Raw genomic sequence first — 23,430 nt, forward strand, 5'->3', positions numbered from 1 at the left:
AAAGCGGAGGGCCTGTTTCGAGGGTGCTGGGGCAGTTGCAGGGGTGGGGTTCCATTCGTTTTGATCAATATGGTAAACGAGATAGGCGAAGCCGTTTTCCATGGGAGGGGGGAAGATGCTTCTTTTTTATTTTTCACTGATGGAGACATCACGACGCTCGTTCGTTTTCTTTTTGGCTGGACCAACTCAAGTCTTTCGGACGGGTGGTTTGAAGGGAGGCTACAGATTAGGGGACGTGTTTTTCATTTCCTGTATATATGTGCGCATCCGGCAATATTTACCCCTACTTTCGTTTCCGAGACGGGACTCGGGTCGGATACATGTCCACCTTCCTGAATAGGAAGCAACGCGATTCAGTACTAGGATATATTCGAGTCTTCCTGCGTCGTATGTACAAAGAGCCTCTCTATGTTAGCAAAGATGCAAACCGAACCAAACAAAACACATAAAAAACCCATGTCTTGAACAGCACAGCACAGCCGCGGCTTGGGAAGCGAAAAGCTACACCAGAGAGACGGGGAAAAAATACAGCTATCCCGCAGACCCAAGCAAAGAACATAATAAGAAGATGATGATATAGGATATGAGATATGCGTAAAATATGGCCCAAGGCTTTTTTCTTTCCCACCCACGCGCTTTTTCATTATAAAAAAAATACTCGACGCTGCTTTAGTGCTTCTTCTTGCGTCCCTCCGTCCCCTTCTTGATGATCTTCTGTCGCTTGGAGTCGATCTCCTGGTCGTAGATCTCGCGGGCGGATTCGCCCTTCTTGCGCTTGGTCTGCTTGGCGGACTTGACGCTGACGGTGGAGGCGCCGCCGGTGCGGATCTGCTTCTCGGCCTCGTCCCAGGCGGTGCTACCGTTGTTGATCTCGTATCTGGAGGCTGTGAGATCAGTTATTGTTCATTCCGAGGTTGTGGGTGTTGATGGGGAGGAAAGGGTGGGGAGGGGGAGAACGGAACATGGGCGTGGGCTAATGGAGGGGCATCGATCAGAGCTCGCTGCTTCTCGCGCAGCTCCTCGTCGATCTGCTGGCCACCCTCGCGGAGCTCGTCGTCGAGGGCGGTCTCCAGGGGCTTGAAGCGGTCCTCCATCACCTCGTCGTGGGCCTCGGTGACCTCCTGCGCGGCGATGGCGGCCTGCTGCTGGGCGGGCATGGTCTCGGCGACGGCGCCCTCGATGACGGAGCGGAAGTGCGTGGACATCTTGCGGATGATCTTGAGGAACATGGCCAGCAGCTGGGAGGAGGGGAGGCTGATCTCCTTCTCCAGGGCCTCGAGGTTCTTGCGCTGCAGGCCGATGGCCAGGAGGATCGACTGCTGGACGCCTGAGAGGCTGACCTTGCCGCTGAGGCGGCCGGAGAAGTAGTACTCGGCGATCGTGGGGACCATGTCCAGGATGACGTGGTAGTCGAGGAGGTTGTTGGCGTAGCTGTCGAGACGCTTGAGGTCGAAGGGGGAGAAGGCGCGGTCCAGGTCGGACTTGGTCAGGGCCACGGGGGAGAAGGAGGTGTCGAGTTTGGCGCCCGCGTTGGCGGACTCGCAGATGCTGAGCGACAGCACCGAGGGGAATTCGCGGAACTGGTACGACAGGAGCGAGTTGAACCGCTTGTGGAAATCCCGCGAGAAAGCGCCCAGCCAGCTGGCGTCGTTGGGGCCCGTGGCCAGCGTGCGCAGCATCACACACGAGTGCTCGCCGGTCAGGTCGTTGGGGGTCTGCCGGAGATAGACCGGGGAGAAGGAGGACCGCTTCCAGAATTTGTGTAGCGAGGGCGTCAGGCCGAAGCTGACGCCGAGGTAGTCCAGCGCGTCCGGGCGGCGCTCGGAAAGCTTGCCGAACAGGGGTGGCATCTTGTGAATGTCCCGCACCTGGATGTTGTCGTCCAGGAGGGTGGCGTTGGCCAGTTCCTCGTCCGTCACACGAACCATCTCCTCCGGTGCGTCAACGGCATCCTCCGACAGACTGGTGAACTTGCCCTCGTAGAAATCGGTGAGCAGCTCCAACGCGCGGGAGCCGTAACCCATGTTGAGGTATTCGGGGTTGGTGGCGATGCGGACCACTCGGGCACCGGAGAGACCGGCGAAGTCTTCATCCTGGTATTGTTGACTGACCAGCCAAGGGATCAGGTCTCCTCCGGCGCGCTGGCCGCGGCTCAAGCTGTTGAGCACGCTCTGTCTGCTGATCCGACCTTCCAGCGCAACCTGGATCACAACAAGGGGCTCGGGAAGCTTGGTGGCCTCCTCATCGATGGGCGGGACAAGGACAAATAGCTGGTGTGCGGGGGCGTCACTCATGAGCTGGAGATCATTAGGGGTATTCTTGTAGTGGCTGGCCACGTAAAGGGCCATCATCTGCTGCAGGAACTTCTCGGAAACAGGGTGGAAGGAGAACAGGGTATCACGGTTGACTTGGAGCAGTTGGCACTGCGATGGGTGGGGGCAGCCCTGGGTGTTCATCCGGGACTTGGGCAAGGTTGCGTCAAGACACAAGACCTTGTTGAGCCACTTCTCCACCGAGTCGCCAGGAGCATAACGAATGGGTTCAGACAGGGTGATCTCCCGGAGCGAACGACCACCCAAGCCCTTGTCGGCGTTCTTGGCCGCTTTGCCGGTCGCCCGATCAGCGACGTCGATGTCCTCCTCGCCATTGGCCTTTAGTCCTCCTCTTGACTGCTCACGAAGCTGCTGAATCAGCTTCAAGGAAAGAGACCGACCAGTTCCTTCATAACCGTTGATTGTGGAAGCCATGAAAACCAGATAAGGGCCCATCAGCTTGCGGACCAAAGGCAGGGGAATGGCAGCGGCTTCATCAATCACCAGCAGTTCGGCTTGGCCCAAAACATGAGCATCCTGGGGCTGGATGTACTGGATAGTCTGGCGGTGCTGACGGTGGATGTTGACTCGGACAATAGCCTTGTTGAAATCGGGATTCGTCGACTGCAGGATGGTGTAATCGACATGGTCCATGTAGCCGAGCGCATCGAATCCCTTGAACACGAACTCGAAAAGCGTCTTCAAGTTTTCTGGGCTAGGCGATGTGATGAAGATGTTACTGTATCCGTGGGCCACGGCGGCAGCAATGGCAACACCGAGCGCGGCAGACTTACCGCGACCTCTGCCGGCAGTCAAAGTCACAGTGCTGCGGAGGGTCTTCTCGGCGATCGCATCCACGAAGGTAAGAAGCGCCTTGGCCTGGTCCACAGTGCGAGCCAACTTGACCAGAGGTCCGACCAACTGAGACTCTTCCAAGCTTTCCTTGATCTCCTTCAACTCCTTCTTGGTACCCGTGCTGTTCTCGTCGATCGACTCCGGGGGTGGCAGGGGCTTGACATTCTTGCCTCCAGAGATGGGCAGAACGTTCATTTCGTCGTCCAGAACGAGACAGGAATCGCAGCTGCCCAGGGAAAGGATGAAACGCTCGTTGAAACGAGCCACCACATCGTCATGCGCCTCGGTCCGGTACCGTGAGTGGATGTCCATCGACAAGGTGTAGAGTTGCTTCAGGCTGCTCATTCCCTTCAGCAACAGCAGAACGATACCACCTCCCTCCACCGTTTCGACCGTACGAGCGAGCAAATTGGGCGTCATAGCTTCGAAGTCTTGGAGAATGCACATGCCGTAGGTGTTACCGAGAATCTTCTCGGTTTCCTTGTAGTAGACATAACGGATCTGGTTCAGAGTGATGAACAGCTCGAACGGGTCCTCCTGATTTGGCTCTCTGATACCACGCTTCACTTCCTTCTTGATTTTAGCTTCGCGCTTCTTGCGGTGACTGGTGAAGCCCAAGAGATCCTTCTTGTAAGCCCACAGAACGGATTTGTTCTGCTTGACATCGACGCTAGACATGATATAGTGCAGGTTAACGATGACGTCCTTGGCGCGGTCGCCGACCACGACGAAGAAACTTCTCTTCTTCTCTTGCACGCCATTCCGAATAAGCGCCGGAATGCGCGAGTCGATAGCCTTGCGAGGCATTGTGGTGCTGCGGTCTCTTTGAGGACCGTTTTGACCCTTATCGCGGTAGGTTCAATTGAGTTCCGAGTCGAATGCTTTCCACCCGGCCGAGGAAAATTCGTCAAGACAGCGGCGGAAACCACAGACTGCGCCGGAAGTTGTGTGTGTCTGTGAGAACCGAACGGAACAGCGCGCAACTGCTGACTGAGCAAGACACAGACCAGGTCCTCGATAAGGGAGAGGAGACAGGTGGTCAGATGTTGGGAGGATTTGAGATCACACTCTCTTGCTGTAACAGCAATCAATGGCAACGGGCGGGTTCGGCGCAAAGAAAAAAAAAAGTTATCGGCGACCGGGCCGCAACTGTCAGTAGTTACCGCCTACTGAAAGTGATACCGCCCTGCTGGCACGTGCCTTGCACGGTGCCTGAGTACGACTAGTCCCAAAGTGGTATGGTTGACTCTACACTCAGGCTCTGCGGGAACGGGACTTCACGTGATACTTGGCAAGGCTGCTGCCCCTCAAACAGGTCACACAGGTCAATACATCCCATGATGGCAGTGTCAATTACTCATTGTTGAAGAGTCAATTGGGAACATTGCACAGGGAGACTGCATGTTGAGGCAATCACTATCGATTCTGTGACAGTCCAGGAAGATATCATCTAGACATTCAGCCCCAGTACTGGGTGGTGGTGGAGCTGCAGGGGAAATTGACCCGTTGCTATTTTAGGGCCCGTGCTTCCCAATCCAGATCAGCCATCGATTGATAGTATGAGTACATGTGTAAACCAGGAGAGGCGCATCAAGCAAGATTGCAACCATGTCATATATGTATTGATGGCAGTGAGTCGATCGATGAAGTTGAAGATGATCACAGGAGCAGATTCCCGCTTGGGGATAGTGGCAGCTGGACTGGCATTGCCAGACGCGTGGACTTGTCTTGGGATTACGCCGATCAGTAGGAGTGGTGAATGGGCTGGACCCTGGCGCTAGAATGAACGAAATCATGATAGGAGACAGACGGAAGTTGAACTGACATGGTTACATACCAGTCCCGGTGCTGACGTGCGTGAAAAAGAGACTACTCCATACACGACTAAAGGCTAAATTACAGCAAGCACTGCAACCCTCGGATCCATGGGCCAGAACAACTTTCAATCTCTTCCAAGTTGCGCTTCGTTCTACGAGTCTACTGACTTCTTTTGCTGCTTGCTTGACGCAACCCCCAAGCTTCGAGACCATGCTTGGCATCAGTAGTCTCTCTTCTTGTCGCTTTTCCCCTTGCTCTTAGTCTTCTTGATTCCTTCTTCTCGGCCTCTTCCTCCTTCAATTCTTTCCCCCTCTCTTTCCCCCTCCTTCACCCCCCTTGGTCTCTCTCCTATTCCCCCCAGGATTGCAAATTGGAAGGAGACATACCCGAGAACTCCTAGAAAAAAAGAAAAGACAAAAATCCCCTCCAGAAAGTGTTGACGTCTCCACTTCGTACCCGTGCGGGATTGCCCCAGCCATTCTCCTCTTTTCTTGTTCTTCTCCGTCTCCGAAACACCCAAGCCCGAAACCTCTTGGCCACACTGGGTCTCGTCCCCTCGTCACTTTTCCCTCCACGCGTTCTCTTTTCCTAAGTCCCCTTCCCCCCTCCCCTCCCCTCCGCTTGTCGAACCTAACTTGTCTTTCGCGTGGTTCCAATCCAAATCATGATTTATATGTGCTGCATGAAATGAACCACCGGTCCATGTAAGAATGGCTATGCGACTTGCAGACTCATGATTGTCTGATTCGGAATGGTACACTTCTCCGCTGAGACGGGGCTCAAGGCCTCTGTGGGGTGAGTTCAGTACTTCTCGCCCTCCCATCGATTTTCCTTCCTGGGTCTTGTGCGTGCTAATCAACGTACAATAGAATCTTTCTGCTCAGCTGCACATTTCTCGCAACGTCTTACAACACTACTTTTGCTTTCGGTCAGTCATGTCCATTGAATAGAGAAATGCCTATAGTTGGACGTCTCGGGGCGCATCGCAGCCACAGCCCGGCTCGCTAACACTTGCCTCAGATCATCCCCTCAACACCGCAGTGATAACATGTTTCATCGCTGCATTCTCCCTTCTGATACTAAGTCGCTTCATCAACCGAATCCCAATTCCGTCATCCTCGGTGCACAAGTACAGCGTCATACCTTTGACAGAGCGCGAACAAGCAATCGACGAACCTTCGTCGCCTATTAGCCTGGAGAGCAGCAGTAGCAGTATCACTCCTTCAAAAACGCGCAACCTGGCCCGATGGTTCAAAATCGGCCTGGTTTCTGTGCTTGGCTGTGCCCGCGTTGGTCTATATCGACAGATAACTGCAAACATCGAATGCGCGCCGGATGGCTACGCGGTAGGTGCGCCAGCATACAGAACAGAGGCAGATGTCAGGACTAACATCAATGCTCTGATCCTAGTATGCGATACCCTTCTTCATTGCTATTTATGATTACTGGCGCAACCAACGGGGCCGATCATCTACGAAATGGACCGCTCCCGACGGCCCACAAAATGCGCAACTTCGCATGGTAGCGACTATCGCCAGTCGCATTCATTACTTCGTCTTCCGCAGTCAACTAAGATATGTCGCGTCAGCGGCTAGCCTGTTGGTAAGCGGATATCTGGCGATGGCATTCGATCAAGGGCGCGAATCGACGTATATCTGCGCCACTGTTTCAGGCCAGTATCCGCGCCTACACACTTTGAGAGTTTTGAGCGCCATCTTCGACTCTATGATTTTGATCGGTGCTGCGGAGCTGTCTAATGAAGGTGCGCGACCTCGTGACGGCAGGAGGAAACAGACCTTAGTGTCCTGGGGATTCAGTTTACTCGTGAGTCATTCATATCCCTGTCTGTGGATATAGGAATCTGACCATATCGGAATTCAAGGGTGTGGCTGCATTCTGGGGTGCTATTATAGCCTGCATTACTGTCAGGTCTCATGGCAGCGATGATTTTGTCAACCCTCATTTCCTGCGAAGTGCTATAGGCCAGGGTGCGCTGGTGGCTTGCGTCATAGTCTCAGCATCTCAGCTAGTGAGTTTGTCGCATCGGGCCGCGCAATACGGACTTGCTAACTCAGTCAGATCCCTCACTATGGTGTTGTCGGGCTCTCAGTCTTGGCTGGCTTTGTCTCCTTGTATTATACCTGGACTGCAACCCTTTTCGATGGACATCAGCCATTCCCACTCGTCACTGCTCCTCGTGCTTTCGCCGCTCTACTCTTGAACTACCTCGGGGGGTTATCGTTTCTATACGCGCGAACGGTCTCGGAAGAGGAACCACAGTTTCTTTATCGGTTTAATATCACCTTGCGCGTTGCCTTGACCGTAATGGCAGGGATTGGCTTCATCTTCGTGACTCAGCAAGGCAGTGTCGCCCATCTGCATCCCATTGATCTGCTTATTTATGAGGGCAGGCAGCACCATGACAGATGGCTTCACAGGGCCAATAGCAGTCAAACTTTGGCCGATGCTGTCGCGCAGTACCGCCTACAATATAACCAACATCCGCCACCGTAGGTTCAATCCTACTCGTTGGTGCATGCCTCAACTGACGTTGAACTAGGAACTTCGACAAATGGTACGAATTCGCCATGAATAAATCCTCCCTTGTCATCGATGATTTCGATGAGATCCACAACAACCTGCTTCCGTTCCGCTCGGTATCCCCGGCAGCAATCCGAGATATGACGCAAAAACTAGCCACAAACCCATACAATGAAATCGGCGCTATCAGCATTCGGAATGGCACGGCCAGAGTTCAAGAGGGCATCAAGCCTACCCATGCTTGGATGGTCATTAGTGCCGCCAAGATGATCGAGAAATTCGCCGAACACCTGCCAGACATGGATCTGGCTTTCAATCTGAACGATGAGCCCCGGGTGGCTGTACCCTGGGAGGCAATGAGCGCCCTCAAAGACCAAGCCCTTTCACATCTCGTGCTACAAGACGAACGCATACAAAATGAATGGTCAACCGGCCGTAGCGACCAATGGCTGCCGATCGAGCCGGCTGATCAAACGCACGACACTATGTTCGTTGACAGTTCATTTAAGAATATCTTCGACCGTTACGTGAGCGCGACTTGTCCTCCATCTTCTAAGGCACGCTCTCAACGCATATGGGACCGCCGCCATCTCTGCATCAGTTGTATTCGGCCACACTCCCTGGGCGAGTTCCCATCTGACTGGGCCCTGGCGACTGATATCTGCCACCAGCCGGACCTGGCCCATCTTCACGGCTTCTTCATGTCACCAGCCTCTTTCAAGGTCTCCCAAGAACTTATTCCAGTCTTCAGCCAGAGCGCGATTGCCGGATTTGGCGACATCATTTTCCCAAGTCCGTGGAATTACGTCGACAAGATCGAATACAAACCGTCGACAGACTACCCGGATGCAAACTATACTGACAAGTCGAACACCTTGTTCTGGATCGGCAGTACCTCTGAAGGTATCAGCCATTCAGGCGAATGGAAAGGCATGCCGCGACAACGCCTCACCCACCTAATCAATAACAACACGCACAACCACGTCTCCGTTTTCCTGCCCACAGCGGACAACACCACCGACTCGTACCGCTACCAGATCCTCCCTGGCACCTCTCCGTCTTCCTCCCTTCACCTCGACACAGCTGTACAAATTCTCGACCCGATTGTCCGCTGCAGGCACCAAGACTGTGAGGACCAGACTGCCGAATTCGGACTGGCGGGGCGAGTGGACTTTCAAGCTCACTGGCAGAACCGGTATCTCTTCGACGCCGACGGCGCCGGCTTCAGCGGCCGCTTCCTTCCTTTCATGCAGAGCCACAGCCTCCCCTTTAAGACGGGGCTGTTCCGCCAATGGTTCGAAACGCGCATCACCCCTTGGCTACACTTTGTGCCCGTAGATGTCCGCCTCCACGGCTTGTGGAGTACCCTGGCATATTTCTCGGGCGTCGAATTTAGCGACCATTCCTCCACTCCTGAGAAGAGAGCGCTCCTCAAGCCCCACGATATCGAGGGTCAATGGATCGCAGAGGAAGGCCGGAAGTGGGCGGCGCAGGTACTGCGGAAGGAAGATATGGAAGTCTACTTCTTCAGGCTCCTGTTAGAATGGGGGCGCCTGACGGACGATCGACGAGAGGAACTGGGCTACAAGCTATAATTATAGGTATGGGTCCAGTGAGTGAGGTTCATGAGCTATCTCTCATCTACCTATTTTGATGATAATGATGCAGTATGGGGGGGAAGAGGAGGCGACGGACATGTGTAATGACTATACTATCTATTGTAAACTTTGTGTTGATTGCTGTTTGATTTATCTCTTCGACTGGAATATATTCTAATTTACTTCTTCTGAGGACTTCTTATTGAGGTGTGAATTTTTTGACTCGTTTCTCATACGCTTGCGATAACTTGTAAAACATGTTTCCTACCTAATTAAAACACCATTGGTAACGCTACTGAGGTGAATACACACATACATTGAGGATATCCCTGATTAATCTCACAACTCGTCATGTTCGGCGACCACGGGCTTCTCTTCTTCCTGGGCCTCCTCCACCACGATGACACCCTCGGGCAACTTCTGCTTGGACCCCTCCCCAAGCCGGATGGCATCCACCCACGCGTCGACGCGCTCGACGCTGTAATCAGCTTCGGCGGGATCGTAGTTTCTCCACCACCCCCTCCGACCGTTGACGGCCACAATCTCCAGGTCCTGTTCGGACAGCTCCAGCGCCGCGCGCAGGGACTTAACCGCGCTGTTGGTGGCCGGGACACCGTACAGAGGGAACAGCTTACTCTTGTGCAGCGCGTGCTTGTGCGCCACCTCGGACAAACTGGCCAGAGCGACTTGCGCCGCCGCCGCCGAGCTCTCCTTCTCGTCCGGTTGTTGTGGCTCTTGTTCCTCAGGAAGAAGGGCCAACACACAAGTGCCGGACTTGGGCGCCAGGCAAGCGGCGGCAAGGGCCTCCGGGGTCATCAGGAGTTCAACCTGAGGCGCGGGAACAGGAGCCGCAGGGGCCGCCGACGACTCCTGTGCCATTGTGGCTTCGTCGTCGGGCTGGGCCTCCTCTTCTTGTTGTTTCTTCTGCGCCTCCTTCTTCTTCTTGGGAGCCGAGACGGGCGCAGGATCGGGGTTCGGCGCCGCGACCTGGCTCAGGAACTCGACGAGCGGCGCCTTCTTCAGCTCCCCGTCGTAGACCATGGCATCCTGCTCGCTGCCACCCGCCGGCACCAGCACGAGCGTGGGGAACGCCGTGACCCCGAATCGCTCCACGGCCGCCGTCTCCTTGCTCCGCACCTGGGCGACCTGGATCGCGCCCAGGAAGTCAATGGCCAGCGCGCGGATCAACGCACTGGTGGTGCCCTTTTCCGTGAAGAGGATCGCTTTGGGGGTTGCCGCACCCGAGGTCGAAGCGAGCCAGCTATCGAGATCCTTGTCGGTCAGCCGGCGCACGTGGTTCGGGATGCGGTCGACGACGGCCTCGACGATGGCCTTGGCGGTGCGCGCCCCCTGGTAGTCCTCCACGCGCGGCTTGCCGGGCTTCTTGCCGGGGGTCACGATCTTCAGCGTCGGGAAGCCGCGCACCCCCATCTGGCCGCAGATGGGCTTGTTGGCGTCCTCGTCGCAGTTGATGGCGGCCACCTTGGCCAGGCCGTCGAGGTTCTTGGCCGCTTTCTCGTAGGCCGGCTTGAGGTTTTGGCAGTGGCCGCACCAGGGGGCGTAGAACCTGGAGGGTTGAGGGGGTTTAGAAAGGCGAATTGTGGTGGTGATGGTGGTGGGTTGGGAGGGGAAGTATGAAGAGGAGGAGGATTGGCTTACTCTACAATCTGTGAGGGTGGGAGATGTGTTAGTTTCGGGAGTAATCTGGGAAGTGAGGTTCACAATGGAAGCTTACTGATGTGTGGTTCGAGTGGGCAATGAGTTGGTCGTAGTTCTTGGACGTCACCTGCAGCACAGGGGATTTCTTGGTGTAGAGTCCATCGGCTTGGACGGGCAAAGCCGCCAGCAGCGACGCGGCGAGGAAAACAGCTGAGCTGGGCGGGAGCATTGTGAGGATGTGCGGTTGTCTTGACTACCAGACTAGATGAATGATACAAGTTCAGCAGTCTAGGAGATGTAGTGCATTTTCTAGACGACAGTCAACGTGGGGAAGGAGAAGAAAGATTGAAGCAAGGTGTCCTGAAGCTCTTGGCATGTGACACTGACTTGGATTAATTGGTTGATTTTCCATGTATGTATACACAGGGAGTGTCTTCCACCGCCTCTGAATCTGGGAAGGGTTGACGGGCAGAACTGTCAGATAGATTGCTTGATAAAGCAGGCGGTGAGCTGGACACTACTGTCATCCCGCATTCATTCTGGCGAGTCTCTGGATTTCCGAAGTAAACACCACCCAAACCAACCACCAACAAACAATTTGCCCTGCAGGCTCAAATGCACTTTTCCCCGCTCTTGCACCCTTGCATGACGCTTCCATGGCTAGCTAAATGTCGTCGACCTTATTTGAGCGTAGCTCAATCATTGTCTCATTACCATAACCTTCACATCTCCGTGTTTCCATGATCACACGACATCTCGTAACCCCGCAAGTGCCCGTCAAACCATGTCTGCAGATATGGAGTACGAGGGCACCACGACAACTCTGACAGCTCTACCCCGCGAGATCTTCTGGATGGTCTTCAATCAGCTTACGCCTAAAGACATCATCACTTGTCGTCGGGTCTGCAAACTATGGAATCAGGCTTTCAGTAGTCCTCTGTACCTCATCCCGCTGCTGAGACAGCTCTTCCCTCGAGCTCGAGAGGTGCGGGAGCTCGACCACGAGACGGACACGGACGATTCGCCGCCCGCAGCCGCAGAGGACGATCATTGGCGCAAACTCTTCGACGGGATTGCGTCTCGATACGACCACTTGCGTCGCGGCCAACCCCAATCCGTAGAGAAGTATAGATTATGTGACGACTTTGGCGTCACGGGCGAGCGGGAGTGGTTCCCAGTCCAGCCGTGGGAGACCCACGCCAGCCAACTCGTACAGCGCGTGGACTGCCTATTCTCCGAGTCCTTCTGGTCCTACGAGGAAGGCGTGGTGGTGTATCCGAGTGCGGACCATGCCTGCTTGGTGCTCATGGACCTGGACACGAGCCGTCGGTTCATGGTGCCCTTCATCATCACCGGCAAAGTCATCCGGCGCCTCCGCCTGCAGAAGCGGGTGCTGGTGGTGGAATGGGCCGAGCCCAAGGCCTTCCACTGGCTTAACGACAGCGACGGCGTGCATCGGCATTTCGCCTCCTCGTTCGACGTGACCCAGTCGCCGTCGACCGGCACCTGGAGCATCTTCTTCCGCAACGAGTGGAAGATCATGTTCCTCGGCCATCCGCTAAGTGAGAGAGACCGGTTCTACTCGACCCACAGCAAGACGCACTATGCGATCTACATCTGGCAGCCGAACCGCAGCCTGTACACGGCCGACGACGATGCCCCGATCGAGTCGCTCTCGGTCTGGGACATCTCAGCCCCGTCGTCGTACCGGCCCTCCCTGGATCCTACGGGTCGGCTGCGCGAGGAGGCCGAGGACCAAGGGCCCCCGATCGTCTCTCGGTTCGGCTTCAGAGAGCTGGGCTTCTATTCTGTGCGCCAACGAGGCCTCCCCGGGGTGCAGTGTCTGAATATCACGGACGATGATCATTCGATAGAAATACTCGAAAGTCGATGTCCAGAGCCGCAGGTACGAAGGGGCCCAGCGGACTGGACCACTGAGGTGCGGGTGACTACAATCCCCTTGGTCGGAGATGGCCCTGCTTGGAGACGAGCGGTGGATGTCTCCCTGCCCCCTTACCGCGGCAACTGTAGCTTGCAGACGGGTCCCCTTAGGTCCTCTCCATGGAATGAGCCATCCTATGCTATTGTCTCGGAAGCGTACGACGAGAAAGCCCAAGTGGGGTATTGTCTATATATGTCGTCGATCCGGTGGCCGTTCGACATGCGAATGCTTCTGAGCATTCAAACCCCTACTTCGCACACCAGACTCATGCAGGATAAGGCATTTGAGCTCACTGGCCGAGGCAAGATCTACGGAAACGAGAGGTACATTGTTGGTGAGAATGGGAATCGTGAGCTGGTCGTATTCAGATTTGATAGATAGATTGATCGATTAAGAGTTCGCGTAGAAGAAAAACCTGGTCCATATCAAGAATTACATGCCAAATCCCTCTCTCTCTTCGTCATTTCAGCTCCATTAAATGTTCACCACGGTAAGATTTCATCCCAGGCTACCAGACACCTGACCACGATTTCAAGTAGCCGGCGCCGTAAACTTGCACGCCACGCACGCCTCCAGCCCGCAACCGGGGCAGGTGAGTGTAAAGATCGGCTCCCACTGCCCGCAGACCTTGCACTCCGCCTGCCCATAGGCTTTGTCCCAGTAACCCAGATGCAGGCATTCACCCTCGTCGTTGCAGCCACGCGTCGCCGCATCCCGGAACGTACGCCGCACGCCTTCCATCCACCCGCAGAAGGTCTCCAAGATGATCCCGCGGCATTCGACGACCATGTCGTCCGGGGTGTAGCGGCCGTCGCTTCGGTTAAGCTTGGACTCGAAGTAGGGGAGTAGCGGCGTGAGGTAGGCGCTGAGGCCGTGTGGGGGTGCTGCGATGATGTTGGCGGGCCGGGTCAGGGAGTCGGTCGACATGGCCGGGTCCTCGTTTGCGGTCACAAAGTCGGAATCGGATTGCTCTGCGGCGGCTGGGTGCTCGGCTTTTGTATCGTAGAAGTGGTAGGTTTCGGAGTGGGAGTTGGTTTCGGAGGGAATGTCGATGTAGCCATTGGCGGTGTTTGAGGTCTTTGGTGTGGGTTGGGTGTGATCGTGATCGTTGTGGTTGGTGTATGGGCTGTGGTTGGAGTTGTGGACTGTCGAGTCGTCTTCAGGGTCTTCTCCTTCGTGACCGCCGATTGCATCTCCCTCGAAGTTGTCCTCTTCTTCTTCTGTGTCTTCATCGTCATAGTTGTCGTCGTTGTCGGTGGTGCTGCGTTTGGAGAATTTGTTTGGCAAGCTCATGCCCCAGGGCATCTGCCCAGGATAGCGGAACCAGTCCTCTTCATCGTCTGCGATACCCTCGACCCTTCCACACATGCATACTTCTTTCCGCTTCGGGCCAATATCCTCTTTGCAGAACATCTCGTGGAAGACTTCGGCCCCGGGGGTTCCATACTAATTCCAAACTTAGTATGGTCCTTAAGACTTGCTAGAACCAGGAGAAGCCGGCTAGACTCACACATTCATCGTTCTCCTTCCAGCCAGCGTCTTTGTGTCCTTGCGCACGGCCTGGCTGTCCATCCAGATCCACCTTGTTCTTGCATTTTCCCAGATCATTGTTCGCTTTACTAGCCTGTGAGTTCTTGTCTTCCACCAAGTCCAAAAGATCGGCCGACTGATGGTGGTCTTCAGGGACGAGCTCAGTGGCAGACCCGGTGCTTCCTTTGCTGGCCACAGTGGGCATCTCTGGGTGGTCATTGGCGTCGTCTTCGAGATCAATCAGATTACTCATGGAGGTGCTTTCCTCTTGCCCATCGGATTTACCCTCTGATAGGAGGTCAGCACTGTCCTCTTCGTCGGACTGCTCCTCCTCCTCCTCTTCGTCTTCGTCTTCGTCTTTGTCTTCGTCTTCCTCCTCCTCCTCCTCCTCCCCCTCTTCATACTCACCTTCCTCTCCCTCATACTCCTCGTCATACTCCTCGTCATACTCCTCGTCATACTCCTCGTCATACTCCTCCTCGAGATCCTTCTCAGACTCCTCTTTGTTCTCCTCCTGCTGCCGTCCCCAAGAATACTTCATAGACTTCCAGCCCGCATCCGGATCCAACAGACTAGCCATCCACCTGGCGCGCCTCTCCTCCTGAGCCTGTTCCTTAGCCTGCTTCTCGTCCGACCAATAAGCCGTCTTATCCGAATACCCAATCCAAGTTTCCTCCTCCTCTTCCTCCTCGTTCACCTCTTTCTCCACCCCCTTCACCCCCTCACCAGCATTTCCTCTCCCCCTTGCCTGCTTCTTCTTCTTCTTCTTCTTCTTATCCTTCTTCCTCGTCACCACACACCCACTTTCATCATAATACCCCATCGGCTCCTCCGACGAAGAAGACCATGAACTCAACTCATCATCCACCACCCGGCCTGGGTCATACCCCTTCCCATCCCCATCTTGCTCCTCCTGAAACAACCCCGCGGCGGCGGCGGCAGCAGCAGCAGCAGCAGCCTTCTCCGCCTCTCGAGTCTCCCGCTCTCGCTCCCGCTCCAGCTGCTCGCTATACTCCCGGTCCCGACGCATCTGCTCCATGATCTCAATGGACTCCGGCGCCGTGGGATCCATGTGCACGCTGTGGCGGTAAGAGGCCTCGTATCGGCTTTGGTTATGTGGGTCATCGGCACGATACTGCTGGTGGTGGTGGTGGTGACGGTGGTAGCCGCGACGAAAGAAGGCCCCCGCGTCTGCGGTGTATTTCAGGTTGCGACAGCGGTGTTCATCGAGGGCGGCATCGTGGATGGCGCGGTGGTTGGGGTCGCGGAGGGTTTCGACGGCGTAGAGGATCTGTTTACGTATTGGTGAGTTTAGCTTCCGATAATGGCTTTTATGAGGGGTGAAAGAGAGGAAGGCAAGGGTAATCTGATATACAGAAGAGGGGAGGGGGAAAGACGAGTAAAGTAAAAGCGTGTTTTGTTTGGGTTTGGGTGTGGGTGTGGGTATATCTGCGTATCTGCGTAAACCAGCCCAGCTGCACCTGCACTCACCTTCTGGAACGTCTCGGCATCTCCTCCCTCGGTCTTGTCCGGGTGATACCTCAGAGCGAGGCGCTTGTAGGCGCTGTTGATCTCTTTGAGGTCGGCGTGCGGCTGGATGTTGAGGGTTGCGTAGCAGTCGATGAAGGTGGACGAGGAAAAGGTTGGGGTCGTCATTTTGCCCGTTGGGTGTGTCGGCGGTGGTGGTGGGCGGGCTGCATGCGTTCTTGTCTGGTGTGGTGGTTTTTTGGGGTTCGGTTTGGGGATTCGAGAGGTGCAGGTGGGTGAAGTTGGTGGGCTTGTGGTGGAGGAGCGGGATTGGGAAAAGGATTGGGAAGATGAAATGAGGTAACGTCGGCGTGGGTAGGCTTGAAGTGAAGGAGGCAGTGGAATTGGGAGATGTCGAGGTGCTGGGGATGGAGGGGTGTGTGTTTGAGAAGGTTGTTGTGATTTGTGTCTCAGAAGTGTTTGCGTTTGTTTTGTTGATGTAGACTACCTCGATGGATCGATTGGGTGGGTGATCGAGACTGCAGTGGGTGACAGGTGGTCAATTGAGGATTGGTAGAGGAGGGAGAAAGGCAGGCAGGCTGCTTTTATAAGGTAGAGTGTCCTAGGAGTAATAGGAGTGAATCGGAGGTCCTGAGTGTACTCATAGAGGGCATAGCTATCCGAAGGTCAATAAGACTGAGAACACATTCACACTTGCGAACTGCGACAGTTGGACAGAGGATGCCTATGAACAGTTATCTCGATTGTGAATCGATACCATATTTAATACTCAGTACAGATGCAGCGTGCAGTGTGTATGTCAACGAGATAATAGATACTCGAAGTGAATTCACAGCTTCGGTATTATACTCTCCCTGATAGCATCAATACAATGACAGCATCGCATAATTTCAAAGCATCATATTCTGGATAGGATGGTTGATTCACTTCATTCATCTCACACAACAATACCCTGGACAAAGAAACGATAGGATAGATTTTACAGGCTGGAAAGCATCTAGGTATTTATGAGCAAGTCTACACACATGGTGACTCCTCCCCACAAAAGTTTCGGAAAAGCTTTTACATGTCCGCACTGGCGGTGGCACCAGTGATAATCTCGACCAGCTCGTTGGTAATGGCGGCTTGACGCTGACGGTTGTACAGAATCTGGAACCTGCAATGCATTAGCGTCGTTCCCACGACGAGGGACGGCAGAACTTACTTGTTGATCATCTCACCAGCGTTCTTGGAAGCGTTCTCCATGGCATTGCGACGGGCCTTGTATCTGATTAGCATTGATTCATGGCGTGATAGTTCAACAGAAGCGACTCACAGAGATCTCGCAGGCGTGACCCTCGGCAAGAGCCCAGAACAAGCTGTTGGCAAGAGCGTACTCGCGGAGGTTGGTGAGAGTCTCCTCATCAGTCTCGTAGGCAGAGAGGTTGGCTGTAAAGATCATTCAGCATGTAGCTCACTTGAGTGCAGAAACGGCTCAAACTCACGGGACTGAGTGATGGCCTCCTCGGAGAAAGCCTCAACGGTGGCGGGCTCGTAGCTCTGAGCGTTCAGGAACTTGTTGTAGACGATCTTAACGCTGGCGTAGTCCTCGGGGAGCAGAGAGATCTGGTCGGCGATGGCCTGAGCATCGGCGAAGGTGGGGACGTCCTTGCAGACGTTGGCGAAGCTCAGGACGATGGCGTTGGGGTTGGTACGGGACAGCTGAGCCTTGGCCTTCTCACCGAGGACGACAATGTCGGCGTTGGGAGTCTGCTGGAGCATACGGCGAGTGGCCTTGCTGAGACCGGAGTGGATACCACCGCAGAGACCCTTGTCGGAGCTGGCGATGACGAACAGAGTCTTCTTGTCCTCGAGGGGCTTGGTCTCAGCCTGCTCGAAAACGGTGTTGGAGGTCTGACCGTAGCTGCGGGACTCCTCCATGGCCTTCTGGGCGCGGGTAAGACGGGTAGAGGCGATGACCTTCATGGTGTTGGTGATCTTCTCGATGTTCTTGATGGACTTGAGACGGCCCTCGATTTCACGCAGAGTCGCGAAGTTGGCGGCGTTGGGAGGAGCAGTGCTTCCGGATAAATCAGCCATTGAACCATCTCATCAACTCAAGCTCTTCCATTGTTCCAGGTCGATTGATATTGGCGAGCCATTGGCAAGGCAATGCACAATGGGCAACGGGCTGTGAGTGTGGGTGTGGGTTGTGTGGATGGCCCGGACTGAGGGAACTTACCGGGAGACCGCAATACTACCAGCGCGAACGGCCGGACGAACAGCACGGGAGAACATCTTGAATGTGGAAGAAACCGTACGGTCGGATCTAAGACCAACAATATAGCAAGTTGTGGAGGGGGGAGGGGTGGGGAGGGGAGGAGGTCAGAGAATCCTCTTTTGGGGCTGGCGGATGAGAAGTCGGTGGTTGAACTTGGGACTCCTGTTTCTGTTCTTCCGACAGCCGGCCAGCACGGGATTCCAGTTCACGCTAGTACAGATTGGGAAGATGCTGATAGTGTTGTGAGTGTGATGATTCGGGTGGCAGGAGGGACCTACAATGCAAGTGCCGGCAACATCATCAACATCACAAACACTACAAACAGTCATGTGACTTCGCCACTCCGATCTACCGACTGTACGGAGTACCCAGGCAATAATAAAGATCCCTCAGACATCCACAGCTCTCTCCGGCGCAAATGAAATGGAATCGTCATCCAGTTCTCCAACTGAGTGGGGGTTGGGTTCCTCAGGCCAGTGGTTTTCTGGCCGCTTCTCGCGCTGGGAGTGGCTGGACGGTCCGGAGAAACGTGAAAGTTTAACTTGGAAATCATGAGGTGAGCCTTAGTTAAGTCCTTGCAAGTTGACTCTATGAGTCTATAGTTAGTTAGTTAGTACTGTAGGTAATCGATCGCCTCAGGCCCCAAACCCGGGACGGCCTCGTTTTCCATTCCATTCCAGGTTCTCGCCTCGCTCTCGTCTCTTCTCTCTCTCTCTCTCTTCTCTCTTTCTTGCCTCAGTCTTTTTTCCCTCTTGTCATCTCTCTTGGCTCTTTCTTCCCCTTCTTTTCAGCTTCCCCATTCTCCATTGATTGTTTCCCTCCCCTGCCTTTCATCCGATTTTCTCTCCCTCTTCTTATCTCTTCTCTTCTCAATCTTCCTCTTGGCTCCTCTCTTGTCCTTAGCGTCCATCGTCCATGTATCTTCCTCTGTGACGCTTCGTCCTCTGGTAGCTCTCTCATTGGCCAGGCTTTCATTGATCGCATCCCTCCGTCAAGCGCCTCTTCCATTCGCCAAATTCAGCGGTTCAATAATCTCACATCCTTCGAGTTCCGTTTCCCGGATTGCCTCGTACCGGGCCTCTGGCTCTCAGCGCTTCTATCATCCCCGTCGCCTTGCAAACATGAGCTCCTCGGACGATGACACCCCACTCGTCCAGGCCAATGGTCGCCATACGGGTGAGTTTCATCAATTTAGCATACATGCTTTCGCGTGCTGTTCTCGCTCCCCGTTTTACTCAGTCTTCAATTCTCCCTTCCTATTGAGTGACATTCGCCTCAATGCGCCTACCCACCCCTCACCCCAACATCATTACTTCTTCACGTCTACCCTCCATTGATCACTCCAGTATATCCACTAACTTGACATGGAATGGTGCGACAGAGACAAACGGTCATGTTGACCCTGGAGTGTCAATTCGGTTCGGTCCGGTGAAATCCGAAAATGATGTTGAGATGGCGGATGCAGATGCTCAAGCCGGCGCCGCTTCGAAGAGGAAGTCGCGCAACAGTGTTGGTCAAATCAAGTCATATGCTGAGCCGGAAAGCAGCGAGGAGGATCAACCTTTGGTACGCCACACCTACCTCCGCCACTCCCAGTGTTCCATGTTCAACGTCGGTTACGAATCTAGTCAATCGGCTGACTTTTCGATAGAGCAAGCGTCGTCGCACGTCTGTTAAGCACGAGGACCCTGAGACGGATGATGATGTGCCTCTCGCGCTCAACGGTCGCAAACTCCCGAAGGCTTCCGAAACCGCCATCGGTGATGAATCAGACTCGGATGTCCCCATCGAGAGGAAGCTCGCTGCTGAGAAGAAACGGATCCAAGTGAAAGGCGAGAAAGAAGCCAAGTCCAGCCGCAGCACGGCTACTCCGAAGACCACCAAGGCAACAGCGGCTAAGAAGCAAACCAATGGCGTGAAGAAGGAGCCCGAGGACGCGAAGCCCAGTATCGTGAAAAAGACAGCCAAACACGCCAGAGCTCCAGAGAAGACTGCTGTCACTACCGTCAAGCGCGGAGCTGCGGCCGGCAAGGCTACTCCTACGAAAGCCTCTACCGCAAAAGCGACCCCCAAAGCAACCCCCGTGAAAAAGGAAGAAAGCGAGGAAGTTGAGGACGCCGACGAGGAGGAGGAGTATAAGTGGTGGGAGGATCCGACCAAGGGCGACGGCACGATCAAGTGGACTACGCTCGAACACAATGGCGTGGTCTTCCCTCCTCCTTATGAACCTCTTCCTAAAAATGTTAAGTTGAAATATGACGGCATCCCCGTCAATCTTCATCCTGACGCGGAAGAGGTCGCCGGTTTCTTTGGCAGCATGCTGAACTCGACTCACCACGTTGAAAACCCCACTTTCCAGAAGAATTTCTTCATGGATTTCCGGGACATTCTCAAGAAGACCGGGGGCGCAACCGATTCCAAAGGCAACAAGGTTGATATCAAAGAGTTCTCCAAGTGTGACTTTCAACCCATTTTCGCATACTATGACATGAAGCGCCTCGAGAAGAAGAACTTGCCTCCTGCCGAGAAGAAGCGCTTAAAAGCCGAGAAAGATGAACAAGAAGCTCCTTACATGTACTGTATGTGGGACGGTCGCAAGCAGAAAGTCGGCAACTTCCGAGTCGAACCGCCGGCCTTGTTCCGTGGTCGTGGTGAACATCCCAAGACCGGCCGTGTCAAGGCTCGAGTTCTGCCGGAGCAGATCACAATCAACATCGGGAAAAACGCCCCTGTTCCTCCACCACCCGAAGGCCACAGTTGGAAGGAGGTGAAGAACGACCAAGAAGGCACATGGCTTGCCATGTGGCAAGAGAACATCAACGGAAATTACAAGTACGTTATGCTTGCTGCCAATTCCGATGTCAAGGGCCAGAGTGATTACAAGAAGTTCGAAAAGGCTCGTGAATTGAAGCACCATATCGCCCGAATCCGCAAGGATTACCAGAAGAACCTCAAGCATGCTTTAATGGTCGAGCGCCAGAAGGCCACCGCCGTCTACCTCATCGACCAGTTTGCCCTTCGTGCAGGTAATGAGAAGGGTGAAGACGAGGCTGAAACCGTGGGTTGTTGTTCTCTCAAGTACGAGAATGTCACTCTCAAGCCTCCGAACAAGGTTGTCTTCGATTTCCTGGGTAAGGATAGTATTCGGTTCTATGATGAAGTCGAAGTCGATGCGCAGGTTTTCAAGAACCTCAAAATCTTCAAAAAGGCGCCCAAGAAGGAGGGCGACGAGATTTTCGATCGATTGACGGTATGTTGCACTGCTCCTAGCTCACATGATCATCGCGATCTGACTTCATTAGACCTCTGCACTCAACAAGCACTTGTCTGCTTACATGCAAGGCTTGACTGCGAAAGTGTTCCGTACCTACAACGCCTCCCACACCATGTCTACGTTGCTCAAGGAGATGAAAGCGACGGGTAATATTGCGGAGAAGGTGAAGGCCTACAACGATGCCAACCGCAAGGTCGCTATTCTCTGTAACCACAAGCGGACTGTCGCTGCGTCCCATGCCAACCAAATGGAGAAGATGAGCGAACGCGTAAGCAAACTCTGCAGACACCTCATCTGAATTGCAGCTAATGTGTTTCGGGCAAATCAGATCAAGGGTCTTCGCTATCAGCGTTGGCGCTTCAAGCAGCAGATGCTCAACCTTGAGCCCACGCTGAAGAAGAAGAAAGGCGCCAAGTTCTTCGAGATGGACGAGGATATGGACATGGAATGGGTCAAGGAACACCAGGCTTTCCTGCTTGAAGAACAACGGCAAAAGATCCAGAAGAAGTTCGAGAAGGACAACGAGAAGCTCGTTGCTGATGGAGAGAAAGAAATGAAGGCAAGCGAGCTGAATTCTCGTCTTGAGGTCGTTAAGGACATGGAGAAGAGGTTCAACAAGGAGAACAAGACTGGCAAGGTGGAAGCCGAAGGCAAGGCTCCCACCGTTGAGAAGCTCGAGACCGCCATCAAGAAGCTCGAGCAGCGCATTGAGACGATGGAGCTCCAAGCTCAAGACAAAGAGGACAACAAGGAGGTTGCCCTGGGTACTTCGAAGATTGTGAGTTTTTTCCCGTTTCCCTCTCTGCCAGTTGATCCGTCCTTCATACTTATCTATGTCTAGAACTATATCGACCCCCGTCTTACCGTCGTCTTCAGTAAGAAGTTCGACGTCCCCATCGAGAAGTTCTTCTCCAAGGCCCTCCGCGAGAAGTTCGAATGGGCCATCAAATCCGTTGACGAGACCTGGGAATTTTGATTCAGTTGTTTCTTGTGTTATATCGCGCTCGAAACTTGGATACATACTTCTTATGGTTAAAGACTTCCTTCATGCTGCCTTAAATATCTATACTTTTTATCTTTTTTCTCTCCTTCCCTGACCTCTCTCCTGTTTTACCTCTCGACACGCGTGAATTATTGGAAAACAATGCATGCCGTGCCCCCAATACATCTTTTGATTGCATTTCTTGGAGCCTCGCGTCTTGTTATTTTGTCTGCCTCTGATTTCATCTATCTATTCTTCTTTCTATGGAGAACCTTGGAAAGGAAGACTTCATATTGCACGAGAAAAGCAAAAAAAAAAAAGGGAGCGAATGGAAACAAGCGCTATAAAGGAGCGGGCAGGATGGAGGGAGACAAATACAGTGACAAGATTATAAGATTCATATAAACATTTTTATGTGGCACGATTAGGATAGGAACAATATCCTTGTTCAGTATACGTCAGATGGCTTCGCGTATCTTTTCTTGTCGCATGTCAGCTTGGGATATCCCAATGACGATCCCTGGGATCGATGTACATACAGACCACGCGATGAGTATTTTCGAATTGCCCGGGTTCTAATTCTGTGCACAGTCTAGAAGCAGCGTTGATGGACGGGTGGACGGAAGGAATGTTTTTTCTGGTATGGTGGTCTTTCTCTCATCTTGATATCTGCCTGCCCTTCCCCCCCCCCCACCCCAATGGTTTCGATAAAACTACATAAACTTAAATTGAGAAGGAAACGAGAACTTGAGATTTGCATGCTCAACGCAATGATCACGCATGGATTTGAACCACGCCCGCGTGCGACGTGCCGACCTGGCCTTTCTATCCGAAAAGATAAATATCATTTTTGACGCGCAAAAAAACATCATTGAGTCCTGATCATGCCTCATTGATGCGAAGGAGTATGGAGAGATCACAAGAGATAAATGAAGAAATACAACTCCTGAAGGTGGGAGGGAAATGGGGGCTGAAATCCATGGCCAAGATGGAGTGCAGCAAAGAAGTAAAATACAGAAAACGACTGTAGAATCACGAGGTATCAACATTCTCAAAACAGGCTCAGCCTATCGAGATGCAGCGCGGCAGAATAAAAACTAGCTGTGTAGATGCAGGTCATGATCAGAACATGGGGACTTGTGAAACTCCAAACACCAATTGACAAGAAAGT

At 53.7% G+C, this 23,430-nt stretch overlaps 7 protein-coding genes across 7 annotated transcripts; 3 read left to right on the plus strand and 4 right to left on the minus strand.

The window, feature by feature from the left end:
• Positions 1-416: 416 nt before the first annotated feature.
• On the minus strand, positions 417-4,228 carry BO95DRAFT_438022 (ribosome biosynthesis protein KRE33). The gene is made up of 4 exons (XM_025585407.1): positions 979-4,228; positions 953-955; positions 904-906; positions 417-880 (listed from the first exon to the last, which is right to left on the minus strand). Exons 1-4 carry the CDS (start codon positions 3,972-3,974, stop codon positions 670-672), a joined length of 3,213 nt encoding a protein of 1,070 aa, XP_025447289.1. The 5' UTR covers positions 3,975-4,228; the 3' UTR covers positions 417-669.
• Positions 4,229-5,299: 1,071 nt separating this feature from the next.
• Positions 5,300-9,334, plus strand: BO95DRAFT_478245 (putative capsular associated protein). The gene is made up of 7 exons (XM_025590027.1): positions 5,300-5,780; positions 5,855-5,913; positions 6,006-6,331; positions 6,396-6,809; positions 6,868-7,014; positions 7,065-7,495; positions 7,546-9,334. The coding sequence occupies exons 1-7, from the start codon at positions 5,737-5,739 to the stop codon at positions 9,119-9,121; spliced, it is 2,997 nt and encodes a 998-aa protein (XP_025447290.1). The 5' UTR covers positions 5,300-5,736; the 3' UTR covers positions 9,122-9,334.
• Positions 9,335-9,381: 47 nt separating this feature from the next.
• BO95DRAFT_438025 (putative disulfide isomerase) lies at positions 9,382-11,154 on the minus strand. Its single transcript, XM_025585408.1, has 3 exons — positions 10,860-11,154; positions 10,784-10,791; positions 9,382-10,691 (listed from the first exon to the last, which is right to left on the minus strand). The coding sequence occupies exons 1-3, from the start codon at positions 11,010-11,012 to the stop codon at positions 9,464-9,466; spliced, it is 1,389 nt and encodes a 462-aa protein (XP_025447291.1). The 5' UTR covers positions 11,013-11,154; the 3' UTR covers positions 9,382-9,463.
• Positions 11,155-11,356: 202 nt separating this feature from the next.
• BO95DRAFT_438026 (F-box protein) lies at positions 11,357-13,173 on the plus strand. Its single transcript, XM_025585409.1, has one exon. It carries the CDS (start codon positions 11,568-11,570, stop codon positions 13,104-13,106), a length of 1,539 nt encoding a protein of 512 aa, XP_025447292.1. The 5' UTR covers positions 11,357-11,567; the 3' UTR covers positions 13,107-13,173.
• An 83-nt stretch (positions 13,174-13,256) lies between these two features.
• Positions 13,257-16,302, minus strand: BO95DRAFT_510328 (DnaJ domain protein; the record flags this gene model as incomplete). The annotated part of the gene is made up of 3 exons (XM_025591342.1): positions 15,747-16,302; positions 14,236-15,546; positions 13,257-14,171 (listed from the first exon to the last, which is right to left on the minus strand). The coding sequence occupies exons 1-3, from the start codon at positions 15,909-15,911 to the stop codon at positions 13,257-13,259; spliced, it is 2,391 nt and encodes a 796-aa protein (XP_025447293.1). The 5' UTR covers positions 15,912-16,302.
• Positions 16,303-16,808: 506 nt separating this feature from the next.
• BO95DRAFT_438027 (F1F0 ATP synthase subunit gamma) lies at positions 16,809-18,072 on the minus strand. Its single transcript, XM_025585410.1, has 3 exons — positions 17,965-18,072; positions 17,228-17,802; positions 16,809-17,171 (listed from the first exon to the last, which is right to left on the minus strand). The coding sequence occupies exons 1-3, from the start codon at positions 18,018-18,020 to the stop codon at positions 17,041-17,043; spliced, it is 762 nt and encodes a 253-aa protein (XP_025447294.1). The 5' UTR covers positions 18,021-18,072; the 3' UTR covers positions 16,809-17,040.
• A 1,052-nt stretch (positions 18,073-19,124) lies between these two features.
• Positions 19,125-22,253, plus strand: BO95DRAFT_351601 (DNA topoisomerase 1; the record flags this gene model as incomplete). The annotated part of the gene is made up of 7 exons (XM_025582089.1): positions 19,125-19,183; positions 19,350-19,598; positions 19,657-19,999; positions 20,036-21,253; positions 21,306-21,545; positions 21,606-22,055; positions 22,119-22,253. 7 exons carry the CDS (start codon positions 19,125-19,127, stop codon positions 22,251-22,253), a joined length of 2,694 nt encoding a protein of 897 aa, XP_025447295.1.
• Between the last annotated feature and the right edge of the window lie 1,177 nt (positions 22,254-23,430).

Source organism: Aspergillus brunneoviolaceus (assembly GCF_003184695.1).
Source record: "Aspergillus brunneoviolaceus CBS 621.78 unplaced genomic scaffold BO95scaffold_3, whole genome shotgun sequence".
Lineage (NCBI taxonomy): Eukaryota > Fungi > Ascomycota > Eurotiomycetes > Eurotiales > Aspergillaceae > Aspergillus > Aspergillus brunneoviolaceus.